Source organism: Microtus ochrogaster, linkage group LG9, assembly GCF_000317375.1.
Source record: "Microtus ochrogaster isolate Prairie Vole_2 linkage group LG9, MicOch1.0, whole genome shotgun sequence".
NCBI lineage: Eukaryota > Metazoa > Chordata > Mammalia > Rodentia > Cricetidae > Microtus > Microtus ochrogaster.
This window is the reverse complement of record NC_022034.1, coordinates 10,818,455-10,840,260: the sequence shown is the minus strand read 5'-3', so window position 1 is coordinate 10,840,260 and position 21,806 is coordinate 10,818,455. Positions and strand designations below refer to the sequence as shown.

Below are 21,806 nucleotides of genomic sequence, written 5' to 3'. Positions count from 1 at the left end.
GTTTATAACATGGCTAACCAAAGTCTCAGCAAGTCATCTCTGAGGAAGAGCTAGAGGTGTGTTAGCTAGACAACCAAAACCAGGAGTGCACACAGAGTCATAAAAATGGACATTAGGAAGATTGGAGCCCAGGACTCCAAAAAAGTTTGGGTAAATAACTTTGTCATTGAGTAGTAAAATTCTAACATCACAAACATTCATTCTCATGATTGCTGATAATAAAGGAAGTTGAGCATCACAAGCATGAGCTGTGTAAGGACACTGGAAAGTCTCATTTGCTACAAATGGGAAGCATTACATTCCAGACTATCCTGTGCTTATAGTTTTTCTTGTCCCCTGAGTAACTGTTTGCTGAAAAAAGGTGTCTCAAATCCCCAGAGGACAGAGACACAAGCTCCCCAAGGTGTGCGACGACCTGGAACAATGAGAACATGGTGAAGAGATGCTGGCTGAATGCACCAGAGTGTGGATAACGTTCTAGATGGATTGGGGGAAAAGAGACAACAGCAGCAAAGAATGAACAGGAGGAAGGCGGTTTATTGCAGTGACACTGCCCTGAAGTTTTATGCATGACCCCCAATGCATACAACACCACATTCCTCCACACTGCTGCACGAGACACCACTGAGCAGAAGCTCAGAGTGCTCTGCCCACGTTAATACCAACGTAATGCGTTTCCACCACTCTTCCCGCATTCCATTAGGTCACTGAAATACCTTCCCAGCTGCTGACAGCTCCCACACAGAGCGCAGTCTCTTCCTGGCTGCTTCCTTCTATTGTGCTGGATAGTTGTCAAGAGCCTGTCTAGAAAACAAACCTACCCGAGGTTCAGACATTTCCATCCCCATGCAGCTCCTGGAAAATGTGAATGTTGGCAAGACATCTGAGGTAACCAAGAAAAGTAAAGATTTTTCTAATCAATAGAAACACGCACCTGGGGGCAAAAACAGCAATATATAGAAAGTGCGCAGATACATGCATGCAGGATGTGTGTGCACACCCTTTTCATCTAATACTGTGTCTATAGTACATTTTATACATTTACTATGTATTGCACAAACCCAGATACACACAATTTGGTGTGTCGCTGTGTGAGCCAGCCTCACAGAGGAAAGCTCTACAAGACATTCTGAATGAGCTTATTCGTGACTTTGGGAAGTAGAACTGACCAGCAGTTCTACATACAGTCTATATTCACACACACCACCAGTTAGCCATGCAAGGTCTCCTTTCCTAAATGTAGGATTCTTTAGCACATTGGAGTTGGTCGAACTCAAAGACCATGTGGCTGTGTCGTCGCCTGAGACAGTCCAACGTAGCCTTCTGCGTGGATTCAGACACAGTCCTCAACCGGTGCAGCTCAGATCTCCCCTGAGTTTCCACAGAGACACAGACAGTCTGACTCTGTTTCCAGTGCTCAGTCATGGGAGAGGATCTGTGTCCATCAGGTGTCCCTTCACTGTGGTCACCTCCAAGGCGAGAAGGCAGAGGAGGCGGAGCTGCGTTCCCTTTGAGCATCCTCGCTCTCATACTGCCCACCGTCTGGCCGCTGCAGGCTGTGAGTCCAGATGTCTGGTGATGAATGGCTTCTTCGTACGATGGTGGGCTTCCTGGCTTCCTCACATCCACTAGCTGGAAGACGTTATCCACTGAGAGCGCCCAGGTTCTAGACAAACTGAAGCCCAGAGCTGTTTGCCTTTGGATTTCTGACTCATTTTCCTGGATGATTCTGCCAGCAAGTTGGCTTTCTTTCCTCAAACCCTTCTTGATTTGGTCTCTAGAAAAGTCTTTGGGTTTCTCAGAGCCAGTGCTGGAGGTCCGGGGCAGCACTTTCTTCTGAGAGGCAAAGGAAAATGACATGGAATGCTTTCTCATTTCTCTCTGGGGTTTGGCCTTGTCTGTTTTTGTGGTGAAACTCTGGTGTCTGGTGAAGAAGCTTCTTTTGGGACAGGAAGGAGAAGGCACGGGTGAGCTGTCCAAAGATTTACCTGGGGAGACTCCGGAGAAAACTTTGGGTCCCAGTCCCTGTGGTGATGCTAAACCTTGGGTCAAGTTCTTTATCTTTAAATCCACTGGTCTCTTGGGCTTGCCTTCAACTGCTGGGAAGACTTCCTCTGTAAATGGATCTTCAGCTTCATCACCCTCAAAACAAGAGGCTTCCTGGGGCATGGTGCAGTTATCCTCACTCTTGGTGAGCTTTTGTTTTGTCGTTTGACTCATGAGAGACTCTTGTGAGAGTGACATGTTGGGTTCAGAGAATCGCCTGTCTTGCTGGCCAATGGAGCCTTTCAACCTGGCTACCATGCTAACAATGGGCTCTGAGCCTGACTCACAGGTGTCCCATGGGCCCCGGTTATCCAGGCCAGTGGGCCCCTCCAGCTGCCTGCTGGGAGAGGGGATGGCACTCATGGGCTCCACATCTGGGTCATTGCTGTCATAAGCTGAGTCATTCTGCAGAGTCGACACATCTGGGAAAAGTTAAGGCAGAGGTGAACATTTTGTCCAGGGTCTTTTTAGCAACAGTATTTATTATAGGCTACTCTAGAGATTATCCCCATGGCGATTTGGTGGAGTACACTGGAGCTTGACTGTCAATACATTGATTACATTGAAACTTTGTCTCTATCTAAAATGATCTTTAAATGATAAAGAAATAGAAAATGAAATGGAGGGAGGAGGAAGGGAAAGAGTTATCCGAAAAGGAAGATGGCAATGACAATATTCTTTAAGGCTTATTGATCTGAATTCATAAGCTTGATCCTTTGGGTAGCTCTTGTATTGGACCAATTTTCATTTTAGTGGACTCACATTCCACTGTAGGGTTGGAACGTCCTTACTCCAACCCCATAACTAAAGTTTATTAAGTAGAATCAAGAGTTATTCGTGTCTTAGGATAGGAAGGAGAAAGTTCCAGACTGATGAGAAAGAGTTCTGCGTGAGGAGGTGAATTTAAGAGCAAGGCCCCCACGGTTAACTACTTTCTTACAGACTTCTGATTTGTGAAGGCAAATCCTGCTTCTAATACCAGGGATGCTTTTCATCCCTGCATTGAGGACCGGCATGGACTTCTCCCCAGAAGCACAATCAGTGACAGAATGTTCTGTACCTGAACTGTCTGTGTGCTCCAGAGAGTCATCAGAAGTGATGCGGGGATGTGTCGGAATGTTCTCCCCAAATATTTCAAAGCAGTTGTCAATGAGGAATTCCACCAATGTCTTAACCTGTGAGAAAACAAAAGCAGTTTGTCAGCTTAAATACGTTCATAAAAGAGAAGGTAGAAAAGAATGAGGGTGTATCGGGGTCAACTACTAGGGAAGTGACAGAAATAGAACTAGGTACATGTATGTGCCCGAAAAGCACATTGGGTTGGTGGCAATAACACCCTTTATTATTCTATGTTTTGTTTTCAGGTATACATTTTTTTAAAATTTTTTAAAATTACTTTGAAGTAACAGAAGTTTTCATTTAAGGAAGTAGTTGTTCGGATTTCTAGTTGAACAGGCAGAATGTGATACCCAGGAGAAAAAGAACAAAGTGTTTTTTCTAGCCAGGGAGTTAGTGCTGTGAAGTGAATGCCCATCTCCCAGTACAACAGGGGATACACGTATTTCACTCCAGGAAATGCTATCTAAGAGAGTGGGTCCATGAGAAACATCCGTAGTTGGGACGTCCACTGTGGGCCCTGAGTCACTGAGAAACTCCAATCTGAAGCATTTCAGTGCTCAGCTTTTGTAGAGGGCAGACTCATGGCCAGGGACTTCCTCATACAGAGGCAGGACGCACCTTATTGTTCAGGTCCTTCTGGGCCTGGAAGGACAGGGTTTGGTCATTCTTCAGAGCGAGCATGTTGGGCCCGATGCAGATGGCTAGGTTGCTAGAGTCCATCTTGTTGACCTCAGCGTTCTTGCTGATCAGGTGCAGCACGTAGACCAAGTGTCTGAGCAGGAGAAGGTTGGGCCGGGGGAGGCGATCTGCAACCCTGGAAAAGGTTGAGGGATGAAGGCTTTCACATGGCTTTAGCCTGACCTCTCAGGAGGTTCTACCCAAGCCGGACTTCCTTTAAAATGAGAAAGGTGCATTTCCCAAAGGGACAGTGTGAAATGCTCATTCACCCTCTTGCAGCAGCTGACATTGATGGGGCCAGTAAACCGCAAGGTTGTGGTAACTGGGACTCCGCTAGGAGCTTTCTCTCTTATCCATAGAGATAATGGAGATGCTGCTTGGGAAGTAATGCCCGTATAACCGCCACAATCCACTTTGCATTTGAAAGTTTTGTCAAATTACTGTGTCAGAATTCTTCCTGTTTTGAGCCCCATGAGACTGATTTTTTCATACTTCTTTGGACTGTAATTTTTAGAGCAAGACCACCCATTTTTATATCGTTCTGAGAAATATCTAGATAGAATCAACCAGTCTATAAAAGCGTGTTTTTAAAATTAGAGTCAGGCAGTACTGAAATACAAACATTGTTCTAGTGATAAAAAAAAAAATAAATTGTTTCATTACATTTCTGTATTTCAAAAAATGAAGTGAGTCCAACACATGGATCTTTTCATTTCTTAGTGTTAGTTTCTTGAAAGAGTTTTATACCCAAGTAGAAATTTATTATGAAAATGTTAGAATTCTGGGGTAAGAGTGGACAGAAACTGTCTTCCTCTTGGTAAATGTTCATGGCAAATATTTGGTGTAGGGGACAAGCTTTCTCAGGATCTGGTTAGGGTTCTGACACTGACAGAAGGCATTTGGGACTCCAGTTATGCAGAGGTCACACTTTCCTTTTTAAATGTGATTTCTGCCAACTATTGGAATTCTTCCCCCCCCCCTTTTTTTCTTTTTTGTTAGCCATAAACAATCCCTTCCAAGTTGCGCTGCTGGGCCATAAGGATATCTGAGAGAAAGGTGGCTGTGTAGCCTGAGTTTTTTCTGTGCCTTTAAAACTACTCCTGCATTTAGGTTCCCTCCTATCTTGGGATCTATGAGTACTGAAGTTTCCTTTCTTCTTTTTAAGAAGGTCTTTCTCTTGTTTGGGTAGAATTACATCCTGTAAATGCCCAGGGCTCCTTCTGGCGTCTGTAATGGGCGCACATGAGCACTCAGATTCCCTGGACCTCACGGTCTCTGTGAGACAAGAATCCCAAAGCGCTTGCACAGGCTGCGAAGGAGGAAGGATGGAGACAGAGGACTTACTGCTTTAGGGCCTCGATTCTGTCCTCCTCGCTTGGCTTCTCCAGGGCGCCCATCCACTCCTCAAAGAGGTCACAAGATAGCAGTTTCAGGGGGATTCCTCGGAGGAAGTCCTGGAGGAAGAAAGAGGGTGTGTTTTCCTGTCTGTGCTGTGCAGTGAGTCTTTTGTCTCCTTGTGTCCCACTTCCGCCAGGCACCCATGTTCGCCAGTCACATCCCTGTATTTGCTTTCTTTAGGGTCCCCTTCCAAGCTCACACTGTACTCAGGAACCTCCCCATAACCAGCATAATAAGGTGCACTGTCCAGAGGTAGGTGAACTCCCCAGATTTATCAATGGATGTGGCTGTGGGGCAATCAAATAATGTTTTGAGAGAACTACATGCCACCCTTTCTGTTGAAACCTGGGACCACTGAAATAAGGGTGCTTATGTGAATAATTAAAAAGTTTAACTGAGAAAAGTCTAAACTCTCAGATCAGCTGACTTTGCCTGCAGAGTGCTGGTTTCCTGATGGGTTTGTCGGCTCCTTTCCCCTCCCTCCCCCAAAGGGCATCTGATACAAAAGCAGCAGGCTCACCTTAAAGACCACAGCCAGGAGGTGCACAGGCAGCTGCTTCAGATTCACCACGCCCCCGCAGTTAAGCTCCTCCTTCAGCTCCTTGCGGGCTTTCTCGCTGGCAGCTTTCCTGAATATTCCTTCCGTTGAAGGGCCTTTAAGGCAGAGGATGGCGAGGATGTCCTGCGGGAGCAGACACAACAGCAGAAAACGGTCACTTGGAGACACACGCATTGGCGCTGTTAAAGCACGGACACCGATCCGTAGGCTCTTGTCACAGGAGAGCCTTCACAAGCTACCGAGGCCAGCGCTGCCAAGGATGCCCCTTTACTCATTTTTCTCCGAGGCGGTAAATTGTGAAACCACTAATTTTGCACATTTGAAAAGTACTGTGGGCCCCCTTTCCCCTCTCAGATGTTCTCATAGAGACACTAGCTTTCCCACAAGCACCTTCTCTCCCTCTCAGCAGAGCTTTTACAAGTTACAAACGTTCTGCAGTCTCCACCCCACAAGCCACTCTGTGGGGTAACACTGCACACTGGTGGGTAACAGCAGGCAGCCGGCTCCCCTGCTGCACTGGGAAGCAGGGGGAGGCCTCAAAAGACGAGTTCCACCATGTCCAGAGTTCCCAAAGCCTTTTTAGGTCCCACAAAAAAGGGAAGTAGGTTTATCCTACCTGGATGGGTCTGGGGAGTGTGTCATTTTCCCCACAGATGACTGACAAGGGTTGGTCAAACAGTGGCACTTTTAGCTCTGGTTCCAATGATCCAGAGAAGTCTGATGAAGGAGAGAGCTTTCTCATGAGAGAGGGCCAGGACAACACTTTCTTTCTCTTCTTAACTTCTGTAGCCAAGGCAGCGAGGAGGCAAAGAGAAGAAACAGTGTTAATAGTAAGCCAAGACATAGGTGGTGTTGGCCTTGTTATTCTATCTACAGCATGTCACACACACACACACACGCAAAACAAATTCAAAACAAAACTGTTGAAAACTTGAGAAGGCCAAGGGCATAACCCTCAATCTAGAAAAATTAACCCCAAACAACTACCCTGTTTCCAGGGCAACCAGTCCCTAAACATCAGCAGTCAGAGTTCCTCAAAGCCCCACCTTTCCTGTTTCTAGCTTCGCAGCTATCAGCTACAGAAAACCAGCAAAATTTAACCATGTACATCAAAGCCGCCCATTTTAATGTATTGTTCCTAATAACTACAGAGAATAGTTTGATTAATGGGTATTATTTTAACTTATTTCTTCGAATGTGAAATGTACAAAAAGAGCAAGTGTCTTGCTCAACATCCTTTTGAAGGTTCTAAGCAGGGCTGCCTGGTCACCTCCGTCTTATCACTTAGCCACCACTAGAGGGGGCTACATCACCCAGGCAATCTTGCAGTCCCCCAGTCTGCATGGTTCTCCAGAAAGGTGGCCACCCAGACCTGATGCTTTGCCAAACATTTGACCCTTCTAATAGACATAAAACTTACGTGCAATGGATATCGGAACTCAAAAGTCCCCACTTCCTTCCCTTTTCCCCACTTCTAATTTTAAAGCTGTACTTCCTAAACAACGGGCATTTATTTTCACATATTTTGTACTGGCAAGTGTAAGACAGACAAGAAGAATGAGACCCATACTTTGGTGTGTGTGTGGGGGGGGTGATCAGATCCGATGCACATCGTATAAAATACACTATAAAAGACAATAACAGTGGTGCCTGATGCTTTGGGGTTTGAGATCAACAATTGCCTCAGGGACTCTTAGATGCCGTCCCCACTAAAGAGGGAAGCAAGTGGCAGGAAGAGCAGTGTGTGTTTCTCCAATATGTGCACGCTTCCATCCTCAAGGTTTACAAGGCCCGAGGCTCGCCAGCCTGCTTGGAAATCCCCTGTGGAGCCGGACACCAGCTGCAGACCGGCTCCCTCCTGCAGCACCCGCTGCTAGTGTAAGGGTTAATGTTCTGCGGTCTCTCGGAACTCTTAGAAAACAAATTCCTAGTAAAGTAAAAGCCCTGTGGTTTTGCAAACCGAGAGCGCACTAGCTAGGCCCACAGAAGAGAGCGGTATGTTTTCAAAACTCACCAATTAGCTGGCAAATGCTGTCTTCACTCTCACATGATGTCAGCAGCGGGTGAGCCTTGATATCACCCTGGAAATGTGTTCAAGTTAAAATAGCCACCTGAGACACACAGCCCCTCTCCACAGACACACAGCCCCTCTCCACGGACACACAGCTCCTCTCCACGGACACACACAGCTCCTCTCCACGGACACACAGCCCCTATCCACAGACACACACTCCCTCTCCACGGACACACAGCCCCTCTCCACGGACACACAGCCCCTCTCCACAGACACACAGCCCCTCTCCACGGACACACAGCCCATCTCCACGGACACACAGCCCCTATCCACAGACACACAGCCCCTCTCCACGTGATCTGATGTTCACTTTACACTGACAAACAGCCCAAACATTCAACAAACACAGTGCAAATAAAACGTTAAAGACATTCCTTTCTTACCTCTGACTGACATTCAATTAAGGTCTCCATGTCATTGGCGTTAAGTGGCTTTGACTGAAAGAGAGGAAGCAGCATGAGAGAGGCCTCCTGTATCAGAACCTACGGATCAGTGTCTTTGCTTTAGCAGCTCTCGTGTGTGGACAAGCTGGATAAACGAGCATGGGGGACTTACACACCTCGAGACTGCTTGTCAACTTCATTGGAGTTGGGGCTGACAGTCCAAGGGGGAATTTCACCAGCGTGAGGCTCCGATTCTGTCTACAATATATCATAAAGGAAAAGAGTTACAAAATACAATAACCAGTCAAATTTCACAGTCAGATTGCCGAACACAAGAACAAAAACCAAAAACAAAAAGTTGTGAGCTTAAAGCTACTGCCTAGAGAAGGTTCCATTTGAAGCCAGCCTCCCACTAAGAGACAGCATGAGAATCTCATCCAATTTTTCATTTGCACTTTTTATCCAAATGAAATAAAATTTCCTATGTTTCCATGAAACAAGATAAAAATCACTTTCTTATTAAATGTCACCTATTATTAAGACCAGCATCTGAGAAACATATTTCTAAATTCCTTAAGCCAGCTGTCTCTACTACTCTGAAACTTTGTTGTCTGTTGTTATATTCCTATCAGGAGTGTCTGAATACAACTATAACACTTTTTTTTGAGTGCTCCTACGTCCTATATAAATGCTCTAACCCAAGTTAGAAAGAAATTTATTTCTAAGATGCTAGTTACAGTATACAGAAACTAAATCCAACATTGACAGAATTCCTGAAGCCCCAGATTGCAGCTGTCACAGGACAGCCGAGCATTCTGCATCCAGAGCCCTGCTAAGACAACACATGTTCCTTGGCAGAGCCTTCCTGGTGACGTATAACCCAAGACCCAGGACCCTCAAGGCGGTTTGTGTACTGGCCTGTCACTCTACAGTACTTACCCTGGGAGGGTCTGTAGCCAGAAATTCTTCTACCCGCAGAGAACTGTGGACGGCAGGAGGCACAGCATGACACCCCGACCCTTGGAATCCACCCACAGAGACAAGACACTGGAGCCCTCAGGCTCATGTGCCGCGCGTTATATGTGGCGGGGGCGGGCAGGTGGAAACTTAGAATATGACGGGGCCGGAAGGAGCATCACGGGCTGTCACACCGACAGAGCCAGCCAGACGCTGCGCAGCTCTCACTTCCTCATTCCTTTTAGGGCGGCGAGGGTTCTTTCCGCACCCCTCCCTCCCCATTTCAAAGTAAAAATTTCTACAAACTCCTAGGGGGTGGAAAACATGACATAGTGAACAAAAGAGAGAGGCTTTGATTAGTGTCAAAGGTGGTGTGCGTGTGTGAGAAATTTTGTTATTCTCCGGGTAAACATTTTATTTTCAAAAGCGGTTATCTCGTCCCCCTCCTTGCTTTGCCTATCCCGTTTGTCTCCCCTTCACCCACCACCCTCTCCATCCTCAGATGCTAATGGCACATCTAGATGCAGGGTGTTACTCTAAAGCAGAACAGAGACCAAGGAATGGCTTTCCCTCTTTGAAAAATCATCACCCTCAAAAGCTACTTCAGTTTCTTTGGAATTAGGGGAAATGCTCACTGAGAGTTATATTTATTTCTCATGTAGAGAACCACAGCTCTATGTTTACTGCGAAATACAGCCAGAGGTAGCTATCCTGGCACAGCTGCGTTCATTTGGATCAGTCATTTTGAAAAGTGGAGTAAAGGGTCACGTGTCCATCAATATCGTGGCCCCTCTGGCAAGTTTAACAGAAAGAAATGGTGGAGAAGCAAATGCTGTAAGTTACATTGCACGTAAAAGTGGCCCGGCAAGCCGCCATCCTCTGTTACATCACTCCTCTGCTTTGAGACCACGTCACGTCCCGTGTGGACATCAGCCGGCATTGCACCTTGGGACTATGGCTTTGATGTTTGGCTCTGCAGGTTCCAATTGTCCAGGTTGGTTGTCACGTTTCGGTGCTGGAGATTGAAACCTGCCCCTCAGAACATGTTCTGCCCCCGAGCTGCACCCCTGGTCAGGATTGCTGTTGGTGTTCTTCCGCGTCAAGGGCTCTGCTACTCTGACCAAAGCCAGCTCTCCTCACCAGACAGAGGCCTATTGGCGATGTGAAGTTGGAACCTACTTCCCAAGGCATTTCGTCGTAATTCCGCGTCTGTGTTATCACCCAAAGGGATATATTTCAACTCTCCTTGAGTGGAAAGACTTCAGCGCCTTTGTGCAAACACTGTCCTTGAGGTCTCCAGCTCTCATTCTCGGCATTACCGTGAACTTTGCGCGCGGTTCTGAGGTAAAGATGTGAATTTGCTAAATGATACTTCTCACCTTTACGAGTGCCACATACTCTTTTGGGTATCTTCAAGTACATCGCTGCACGTAGATATCAGCATACTGTGCTGGAATGTGCCTTCTGATCCGGAGCCCCAAATGTGCCCACGCTTTCTCTCAGGGTAACTCTTCAAATGGTTCAATTGTGAGCGAAGGCAAGTTGCCTATGTCCGGCTTATTAATTTCTACAGACAAGTCAGGGGTCCTCGTGAGGAACACTTACCTAGCAGGGAGTCAGATTTAGAACAGGCACAATCCTGAAACTTCAGAGCCCCCATTTGTCATTTTCACTAATAATAACTAAAATGCAAGCCACACCGTCAGTGGTTTGGTGAGCCGCAGAAATAGTTACATCTGTAGGTTTGTGTGGGCATGCATGTGTTGTGCATATGACATGCATGTGTTGTGCATATGACATGTATGTGTGCTCAGGTGTGCTTACGGAGGCCACAGTTAGGTTTCTTCCTCTCTTTTATCTTACTTTTGGGACAGAGCCCCATGCCCATCCTCTGCCCATCACTAGGGTTACAGGAGCATGCTGCCATGCTGGCCTTTCCATGGGTGTTGGGAATCTAAACTCAGTTATCCGTATCTGTGCAGCAGGCCATTACCAACTGAGTCATCTTCCAGACCTCCACACTGACAAATTTGTCAAATATCCATAACTTTCCATGGACCAACAATGTCCAACTTGTAGTAACTAAGGGAGATGTTGAGCAATTAGGGCTAAAGTACAGCAGTAGCCATGGCAATAAAATAGAGTAAGCGGGGACCTCATGCTTCTAAAGCAGAAACATGTTTTTATAGGAACCCAGAGGTAAGGCATGCGTCAATACTGGCGCCCCTGGAAACTCCAACAGAGTCTAATTAATAGACACATTTGTGGGACCATTAGAGAGGCACCGATGGCAGATGGTCTGCTGTGGCACTGTAGAAATATTCCGTCCTCGGTGTGGTGCTACCCAGATGCCATGCAGTGGGAGCAGAGTTGGAAATAGAGCTGTCCGTGGAAGACAAGGCTTTCCCCTGATTTGGAAACTCTTACGATAACATCGGTGGCAGCTTTCTTAGCAGTAGAACTATCTGTACAGACAGTATGAGATGTAGAAGTATTCTTGTTTTTATTTTTTTTAATCTGTACAGACAGTATGAGATGTAGAAGTATTCTTGTCTTTATTTTTTTTTTTAAGATCAACAGATTTATTCTTATCTTATGTGTATAGGTGTTTTGCCTTCATTTATGTATTGCACCATGTATGTGTGTGCCTGGTGCCTACAGAGAGGGGGCCAGAGTCCCTGCAACTAGAGTTACAGATTTTTGTAAGCCTCCATGCAGTTGCAGGAAACTGAACCCATGTCCTCTGCAAGAGCAGCCAGGGCTCTTAACCACTGAGCCATCTCTCCAGCTCTGTCTTTTCAAGGATGAAATGATCTGTTTTAGGGTGATGATTATTATTTAATACATCTTCTTTCTCCAGCCCATTTCTTTGAAGAGCAAACTCATACCCTCCTGCATGACAAACTTTTGTCTTCAGTTGATGAGAAGGAACCCAGATGGCTTCTGCAGGGTCAGGCTGAAGAAAACCACAATGAGAACCATGCTTGTAATCAAGCTTCTTATTCCAGGACTCTCATCGCCTGCTTCCTGGTTCCAGTCAGCTCTGGAGCCCCAGCTCTGCTCCGGAGCCCCAGCTCTGCTCCGGAGCCCCAGCTCTGCTCCGGAGCCCCAGCTCTGCTCTCACTGCGGCCAGTCTGTAAGGACCGAAGGCTCTGCTGTAGGGCCCGTGCCTCACACACTGCGGTGTGTGTGTGTGAGTTTGGAGGAAGTCCTTTCGTTCCTTCTCCAGCTTCCAGTCTGGGTGACCACTTCTGTCTTGCCTGTGGTGTGCAGGACTTTGTGAATCACTTACCGCGGAACTGTTTGCCCTGCCTTCCTGGGAAGCACCGACTTAGTGCTTAGTCTTCTTGTTCTGTGCAGAGATCTTTTTCTCCCTTAGGACCACCTAGGGCAGTGGTTCTCAACCTGTGGGTTGTGACCCCTTTGTGGGGGGTGTAGGGTGAGAACGACCCTTTCACAGGGGTCTCATATAAGAGACCCTGCATATTAGATGGCTACATTATGATTCATAGCAGTAGCAAAATTACAGTTACAAAGTAGCAACAAACATCATTTTATGGTTGGGATCACTACACCGTGTGGAGCTGTATTAAAGGGTCACAGCATGAGGAAGGTGGAGAACCACTGCCTTAGGGGCTCAGGTCCCTGTCTTCTTTTCCTTCTTCTCATCAACAGCTCTCTGCACAAATTCCTGCTTTCTCAAAGAGTTCAGTTCCCTTCAAGCCTCCAACACCACGCCCCTGCCTAGCTACCTACAAACTGACCGATAGGTTCATCGTCTCAAAAGTTCAAGCTATGGATTATTTTGAAGAAGAAGCCAGCCTCCCCTGTGAACTGTCCCACCTCCTCTCATGTGCAGGCAGCCTTCGGCTGCTCACCAAAATCTTCTTCCAGTCCTCTGCATCTGGTAAGCCAATGTGCGGCTCAGTCCAGCATCCGCCTGGGGGAAAACCCACCGTGGCCCAGAACCTAGCTGGAGTTCCATCTCCTTCACAGAGGGACCCTTCCCTGCTTGTCCCCCTTGGACAGCCTCTAGGAAGCAGACAATGGTGGTCACTTTATCCCTGGACACATCCAGAATACTGTTTTCCATTCTGCAGTCACACCGCACGTCACTATTTTCCTACTAAGACTTTGGAGAAATGAGCGCATTGTGAGCTCACCGTGAATTTTTCAAGATTAAAAATTGTCTGGCTGGGGAGATGGCTCAGTTGGTAAAGTGCTTGTGTAAACACGAATATCCCAGAACCCATATAAAAAAGCCAGGTGAGATGGCACGTGCTTATAATCCTAGCCCGGAAGGGGGAGATGGGCAATTCTTGGGGCTTACCATCAGCTGGTTTAGCTGAATAGTCACGTTCCAAGTCAGCAATAGACCTTGTCTCAAAAGCAAGGTGGGGTATAACCCGAGGAATGACCTCCAGGTTGACCTCTGCTCTCCACATCCATGTGACCATATGTCCACACCAGTGAATATGCACACACGTATAAACACACACACACACACACACACACACACACACGCAATTCCCTCACTATCTTTGTTTCATGGAGAAAGCTATTTACACAATAAAGCAAAGGCTGCTGGAGTGGCATCTGGTCAAGGTGAAGGCCAGTCTTTGCTCCTTGTCCTTATCATTAGCAATTGTCTGTGAACAGCCATGGTTAAGATCTGAGCCTTAACCTATAAGTGGTGAGCAAGGGGTGCTGCTTGTCACATGTGGGTTTCAGACATCAGAGTAAGTGGCAGGAATTGCAGATATTCTGTCCCCATGGGCTCTATTTGGACTCTTTAGTACTAAGTTCCTGACACGGTAAGTTCAGACACCCCACATTTCTGGGGACATCCTTATTACATGAGAAGGAAGAGGCCTGGGAAGCAAGACTTAGGATTAAGGTCTGAGGTTGCTAGGAAGCAACACAGCCTGATCATCCTCATGGGTCCTGAGCCAGGCTGGGGCTTGGTTCTCAGCTTTTATTTTTTTCTACAGGATTTTTTTCTTTCAGGGTTTGTTTTTGACTTTTGCATTTATTTATTTGTTTGTTTATTGTTTTTATTGAACTATACGTTTTTCTCCGCTCCTGTCCCTTTCTTCCCCCTTTCCTTCTACCCTTCCTATGACCCTCATGCTCCCAGTTTACTCAGGAGATCTTGTCTTTTTCTACTTCCTGTGTAGTTCGATCCATGTATGTCTCTCTTAGGATCTTTTTTGTTGTCTGGGTTCTCTGGGATTGCAAATTGTAGGCTGGTTTTTCTTTGTTTTATGTCTAAAAGCCACTTATGAGTGAGTACATATGATAATTGTCTTTCTGGATCTGGGTTACCTCACTCAGTATGATGTTTTCTAGATCATTCATTTGCCAGCAGACTTCAAGATGTCATTGTTTTTATCTTCTGTGAAGGACTCCATTGTGTAAATATACCACATTTTCCTTATCCATTCTTCCGTTGAGGGGCATTTAGGTTGTTTCCAGGTCCTGGTTATGACAAAAAATGCTACTGTGAATATAGTTGAGCACATATCCTTGTGGTACGATTGAACCCAAAAGTGGTATTACTGGGTCTTGAGTAAGGTTGTTTCCTAATTTTCTGAGAAATTGCCATACTGATGTCCAAAGTGGCTGTACCAGTTTGCACTCCCACCAGCAGTGCAGGAGTGTTCCCTTTGCCCCCTATCCAGCACAAGCTGTCATCAGTGTTTTTTATATGGACCATTCATACAGGTGTAAGATGGAATCTCTGAGTTGTTTTGATTTGCATTTCTCCGATGGCTAAGGAGAAATTGAGCATTTCCTTACGTGTCTTTCAGCCATTTTAGATTCTTCTGTTGAGAATTCTCTGTTTAGATCCATACCCATTTTTTTTTTATTGGATTATTCCTTCTTTTGACGACCGATTTCTTGAGTTCTTTGTATATTTTGGAGATCAGTCCTCTGTCCCATGTGGGGTTTAGTTCTCAGCTTTAAGTGAGAACTTGGGATTCAGGAGGCTGCCCGATATCCTGGCCTCCCTGAGTTGCCTTATATGGTGAATTCTTATCTGCATGTCCCTAAGAACCTTCTAGGACAGTTGATGAGCAGGCAGGGTACAGCACCCCAGTCTGGGCCAGAATAATTACAACTCCTCTCTCTCTCTCTCTCTCTCTCTCTCTCTCTCTCTCTCTCTCTCTCTCCTATCCCTCCCCATCCTGTCTCCTTCCTCCCTCTCTTGTCCTTGGTAGGAAAAAGGCTGCCCCAGGCAGATTTTATCAAACAAGGATTCCCTAAACTTCTCTGAGGTTTGCTGGGACCCCAGAGTCCCTAAAGGAATGCACATCCTTGCCGCACCTTGCAGAACCATGCCCTGCACCTACAACCGCCTGTGTTTCTGCAGTGCCGGGGCAGGCGATTTAAATTTTCACCTCAGATTTTGCGATAATTAATTTATCTTTGTGTCAGAATATAAAATGGCCTCACTATAAAATAATATTTGAGGAACTCTGTGTATTCAGAAAGCCGGCTTGAAATCCAAGAAAGGTTAGGACAAAATGATTCTTGCAAATTGCCTTTCTTGGTTATTGGGATCCCGACAAAGAATTAGAAATAAAACATCCTGCAAGGAGGCGATTAGGATCTGCATTGTGATGTCTCATACTTCCACGGTGCCACTGGCGGAGCTTCAATTCACAGCATTTATCACTGGAGGAGCCAAAGGATCCCCCCCACCTTGAAAAGATTTCTGAGCCCATTTGGACCTGAAAAATATGTGAGCAAAGATAGCACAGTGGCAGAAAGGTTACCACAGCAACCCGGAGCTCCAACTCTTAGGGTGTAACTGAGTAAGTTTTTGAAGAAAAACAAGACCAAAGCACTAGCAAAACTGGCAAGTGAGATTTTTTATTAGTACCTAAATTCAGATGTGGCCTTTGTAAAAGTCTGGATGAAAAATGTAGAAACTGAGGAAACAAGTTTGATTTATCCGTCCTTATCTTTTGGAGATGTTTACTGTAGTCTAGTTTGAGGTTTTTGCTTTGTTTTTCTTAACACTTAATTCTTTTGTCCTGGTGTGGGGGTGCGTGGGGGCAGGGGAGGGCTCACCCAGTGGTCTTATCTTACTATTTAAACTATTTAAAAGTTTATTTCTTTTCTTTTCTTTCTTTCTTTCTTTCTTTTTGTTGGGGGGGGCAGAGTTTCAATACAAAGTCCTGGCTATCCTGGAACTCACTATGTAGTCCAGGCTGACCTCGAACTCATAGAGCTTCAACTGCTTCTGCCTCCAAGAGCTGGGATTAAAGGGGTGTACCATCATGCCCGGGCCCCTACTTAAAATTTTGAAGTATTTTATTCTCAATGTATGGTTCCTTTCTTAAGGTCTGACCCTTACTTGGGAAACCCTTAGCAATGGGCTCTGGTGGCAGAGCCAGGGATTAGGTGGAGTAGGCAGTCACTAAGTGGTTACTTTGCAGGAGCTGGGGCTGGTGAGTGTCTCCCACAAGCAGACAGCAGGCAATAGCCTCACACAGTGGCCCCCGGAGGGATGATCCCAGGGCGAGGGCACCTGGAGACTGTCTGTGGGAGTGACCCACACACTTAAATGTTCAGCTCGCTCCTGCCAGGGTTCTGGAATGGCAGAGAGGAGGCCCCAGTTGTGATCTTTGGGACCCACTACTCCTGGTCTCTCTACAGAAACAGAATTCAAGAAGAAGAAACAAGACTCCTCCCGACTTTGGGGCATAAAATTGCATAGGAAGCTCTTAAAATTGTTAGACACAGCTGTGTGATCTCACATCTCTCCTTGTCAGATGTTGACTGGAAACCACGAGCAAATGTAGCTGGACTTCCTTTTCTACCCCCAGCCCCAAATAACAACACAGAGACTTACTATTAATCATGAAAGCTTGGTCTTTTTTTTTTTTTTTTTCTTTTTTTTTTGGTTTTTTTGAGACAGGGTTTCTCTGTGGCTTTGGAGCCTGTCCTGGAACTATCTCTGTAGACCAGGCTGGTCTTGAACTCACAGAGATCCGCCTGCCTCTGCCTCCCGAGTGCTGGGATTAAAGGCGTGCGCCACCATCGCCCGGCGAAAGCTTGGTCTTAACTTAGGCTTTTCTCCAAGTAGCTCTTACAATTTAAGTTGACTTGCTTCTATTAATCTGTGCTTTGTCCCGCGGTTCGATTATCTCTGCTCTGTACTGTGTTCCTCCTCTTCAGTGTCTCCCTGGCCTTCTTGTATTGCCTGACCTGCTTTCTCTGTGTATGGTTGGTGACCCTGCCTTTCTTCTCAGAGTCCTCACTGTCCCCAGGAGTCCCGCCTAACTTCTTACTACCTAGCAGTCAACTGTTTGGCTCTTTAAACCAGTCAGACAGTGCCTTGGCAAAGACACATCTTCACAGTGCAAACAGATATTCTGCCATGTAATAAGCTTTCTTGTTGGTCTATCTTTGGACAACCAGCCGCAAATGATGGCTTGGAGACTTATTATCAACTATGAAAGCTTGGCCTTAGCATAGACTTTCCCCCAACCATCTCTTATAACTTAATTAAACCATATTTTCTTAGTCTATGTTTTATCATGTGGCTCGGTTACCTCTTTTTAGCATGACACATCTGATTTGCTCTGAGTCTGCTGGTGAAATCCACACCTAGGTTCCTCCTTCTAATTTATCTCTGCCTCTAAGTCCCGCCTATTCTTTCCTGCCTAGCTATTGGCTGTTTAGCTTTTTATTACACCAATTACAGCAATACATTTTCACACAGTGTGCAGATATCCTACAAGTACATGCCTTTTCTTTAAAAATTGTGTGAGCGTGTGTGTGTGTACGTGTGCATGTGTGCATGTATGTGTATGTGTGTGTGCATGCATGTATGTGTGTGTGTGTTCCTGTAGGAACATGGAGGCCAGAGGTCATCATTATCTGTCTTCAATTATTCCCCACCTTATTTTTTGAGACATGCTCCCTCTCTCTGAGTCTTGTATGTATGAATTTGTCTAGAATGACTGGCCAACAAGCCCCTGAGGTCCTCAGTGGTGGATAACACGTGCATGTACTTCACTGATGGTTTTTGTTTTGTTTTGTCAAGGATTTTTTTTAAGACTAAGAAATTTTCTTTTTTTTTTCCTCTTTTTTCTTTTTGTTTTCTTTTCTTCTATTTAGCTTTTAATGTAAATGCTAAGGGTCCAAACTCAAGCCCTCACACTTGTAAAGCAAGAACTTTACCCACTGAGCCGTCTCTCTAGCCCCACAGACACCATTTCTCTAAGCCGTGTCCTGTGTGAAGGCTTCAAATCTGTCATGCAGGGCTGTTCAAATGCTGTGTGTGTGTGGCAACTTCCCGGGTGGGTGAGGGGGCTCCATGAAACACCAACAGAGGGCTCACTCCACAGCTTTCATTTCGGCAGGCTCGGGGTGGGCCTGGGAATGTGCCTGTCTGGGGAGGCTGCTGCAGCTAGCTGTTAGAGCCTCACTTGAAGGACTACTCCGGTGTGTTTTGCTAGTGTTTTGGGGAGTCGAGTAGTTTGCTTGCTTGGTTATTCCCCTGTTCGTTGCCGGTTTCATACTTATATCCTGTTTCCAAAATTAGACTGCAGGCCCTTGAAATGGAGGAACTCATTCTGACTCTGGAGCTTGGGTCCCAGGAGTCCTGTCGGAGTTCACAAATGCTCAGTTTGAGAATGAGCAAAGACACAGGTTCCCTGGCAGAAGACAGACTTCTGCTTTTACGGAGCATTTGAACTCATTTCTGTTCCCCAGTGTCTTGCTCAACCCTGTTTTACCAGGTGACCACATGGAAGTTATTCCCCAGGGACCCTGCAAGCGTCTAGGAACAAGCACCCGGGCATTTGCTTGGTGACCGAACACAGATATCCTCTGCCTGGCTCACTTGGAGTCCAAGATCTGCTTAAGTGGACTTGGTTAGCTTCATCTTTTCTTCCCTAAAATAAATATGGTATTCTCCTGCTAATGACTCACTCCTAGTCACCCTGGGTTAAGGAAACCAAATGAGCTCAAGTTGTGCCAGTGTGTTCTGAGCCTGAGTCACCTATGACCAAGGTGCTACCCCTCATTCAGCTCTCAGCTCCCCACAAATGTCATTCAGCGTTCCCCGGACACCGGAAGGCGAGCTTCCTTAATATTACCCACAAGGACACTGTGCGTGCCACATTGGGTTTTCACCACAGGTACTGAGTGCATCCAGATGACCGGATGGCCCCGTACATAAGGCATTAGTTGTTACTCAGCTCTCTCGTGCTGAACGAGCAAAGGCGATTTAGACATCATTCATTCATTCTTGAGCTTCCTTGCTGGGTTTTAGAGCTTTGGGGAAAAGCAAAACAAACAAAAACCGGTGTCCTTTCACAGGACGTAAAGTCAGAATTTATAAAGATGGGTCCAGACATCAGGATCTCTTGTGGTGTCAGGGATGGAACATGGTCTTGCCTATCCTAGGCAAGCCATCCACCACCAGGCTACACCACAATCTGCACTCTGCAAGGAAACCCAGTTGGCAGCCAAGGCTCGGTGACCAGTGACTTGGAAACAGTTTCTGGGTAAGCTGACCTGGCAGTTTTGTGCCTGGATTCTTTCCTGCTGTAGCCGTGGGCACTGGGCAAGCTAAGGACCAGTTGGTCATTTCTTACTGGAAAGGGTAAAGGTTTCAGTTTCTCTCCACCAAAGAGCACAGCAGCTCAGAGGGAGGCACCACTTCCCCAGCTCACCCCAGCCCTTTCTTGGCTCATAAAATGAGAACACAGAAGGGCCGATTCTGCTGCAATCCTGTGGTTGATTGGATGTGGTCACTATTTTTGCAGCTGCTCCTATCAAGAGACAGGGTCTACTTCCCTAACCCTTGAAGCTGCTTGGTCTCATGACTTGTAGGATGTAACAGACCGAGCTTCGTGCAGGCCAGGCCTCCAGTAGCCCTTACAGTTCCTACTTTTGTTGTCTTTGAGGCAGCCCCAAGACAACAAGTGCGAACCCCAGTCTCTCTTTCTGAGGGCTGGGGAGTCAGGCAGCCCTCTAGAGTCAGGCAGCCCCTAGAGCCGGATCCAGCTCTTAGATGCTTGTCAGGCCATCCTGGAGTCGCATCTCAAAGACTCGTCTGTTTAAGCCCACGTGAAACCCACAGAGCCTGCCACGATGACTCAGGGGTCCAGACCAAACAGACGCTTGGCATTGTCTGCGCAGACCCAATCTCCAGGTGGTTGTGATTCATTGGCAGAGGCCCGCAACACAGACGGACTCTGTACATCATTGTCACGTCTGCGCACTGACCACCAAACTAGCGTTGAAAAGCATTGCAAACGAGTTGAAATTACCAGTTTCTCCCCCACCTCAGCCACACAGCTTTATTTTAAAATAGCTTATTGAGTCACTGATTGTCTTTCTCATAGTGCACCGTGTACACGTTGATTTATTTATTTATTTTAGTTTTTCGAGACAGGGTTTCTCTGTAGCTTTGGAGCCTGTCCTGGAACTAGCTCTTGTAGACCAGGCTGGCCTTGAACTCACAAAGATCCGTCTGCCTCTGTCTCCCAAGTGCTGGGATTAAAGGCGTACGCCACCACCTCCCAGCATTTTTTGGGGGGTGGGGGAGGATTTATTTATTATTAGCGTGTATGCGCACATAGAGGTCGGAGGACAACTTGCAGGAGCTGATTGCCTCCTTCTGCCATACAGGTTCCCAGGACCCAGCTCAGGTTGTCAGGCTTGGTAGCAAGTTCCCTTCCCTAGGGAGCCATCTTTCCAGTCTCCCTCCCTTGTGCGTTTTAAAGTGTTTTCAAGATGGTGAACTCTGGGTACACAGGAGCAAGACTGCAGCTCAGCACTTTCAAAGCGGAGGCAGTTGGACTGTAAATTTGAGGCCAACCTGAGCTACAAAGTGAGACTCTGCCTCCTCACAGTACCCCCGACCCCCACGCAGTAAGGAAAGGATAATAAACCCTAGAATAGATGGTAGAGACGTTATATAAAACTCTACCGTTGATGGGTGTGAGAAGAATTGATGGGTACAAGCAACACGGAAGGGGGTTTTCGGGATACAAAAGCCCACTGCAGTCAGAGCTCTGCATAGGACATCACAAACTCCAGAAAGAGTGACTTCCTGAGGCGGCAAGGGCTGATCTGGGATGCCTGGGAGTCAGTTTCATATTATTTGTAGGGATCAGTAAATACTTCTTGAGTCTTCACAGTGTGTGAGGTGCCCGAGGAGGCTGGAGAACATGGCTCCCACACCAGGAATGCAGGCCATGTCCCAGTCATGCCATCCTAGTTCCCAAACTGTTGGCTGCTGTTGACAGGCACATCTGCATCTGAGCCAGGGGACTTCAGCTCAGCTTTTGAAATGTCCAGTGCCCTTCACCATAGGGAGAATGGCTGCATTCCTGTGAGCACTGTGGAGTGAAGAGGCTCCCCGTGTTATCACCATACCCGTGAGAGTGGAGGAGTGGAGGGTGAGACTCCACACATCATAGACAAGGGGCTTCCATCGGGCTCCAGAACCATGCATTGTTCTAGGATAGATTTGGAAAGAAGGCTTTGCCTTGTGACCACTTACTCCAGTTTCTCTCTCTCTCTCTCTCTCTCTCTCTCTCTCTCTCTCTCTCTCTCTCTCTCT

At 46.6% G+C, this 21,806-nt stretch overlaps 1 protein-coding gene across 1 annotated transcript; it reads right to left on the bottom strand.

The window, feature by feature from the left end:
• Window positions 1–695: 695 nt before the first annotated feature.
• Window positions 696–9,290, bottom strand: Tagap (T cell activation RhoGTPase activating protein). The gene is made up of 10 exons (XM_005363391.2): window positions 9,197–9,290; window positions 8,434–8,515; window positions 8,258–8,311; window positions 7,815–7,881; window positions 6,417–6,583; window positions 5,762–5,923; window positions 5,188–5,297; window positions 3,784–3,979; window positions 3,107–3,221; window positions 696–2,468 (listed from the first exon to the last, which is right to left on the bottom strand). Exons 2-10 carry the CDS (start codon window positions 8,455–8,457, stop codon window positions 1,234–1,236), a joined length of 2,130 nt encoding a protein of 709 aa, XP_005363448.1. The 5' UTR covers window positions 8,458–8,515; window positions 9,197–9,290; the 3' UTR covers window positions 696–1,233.
• Window positions 9,291–21,806: the final 12,516 nt, after the last annotated feature.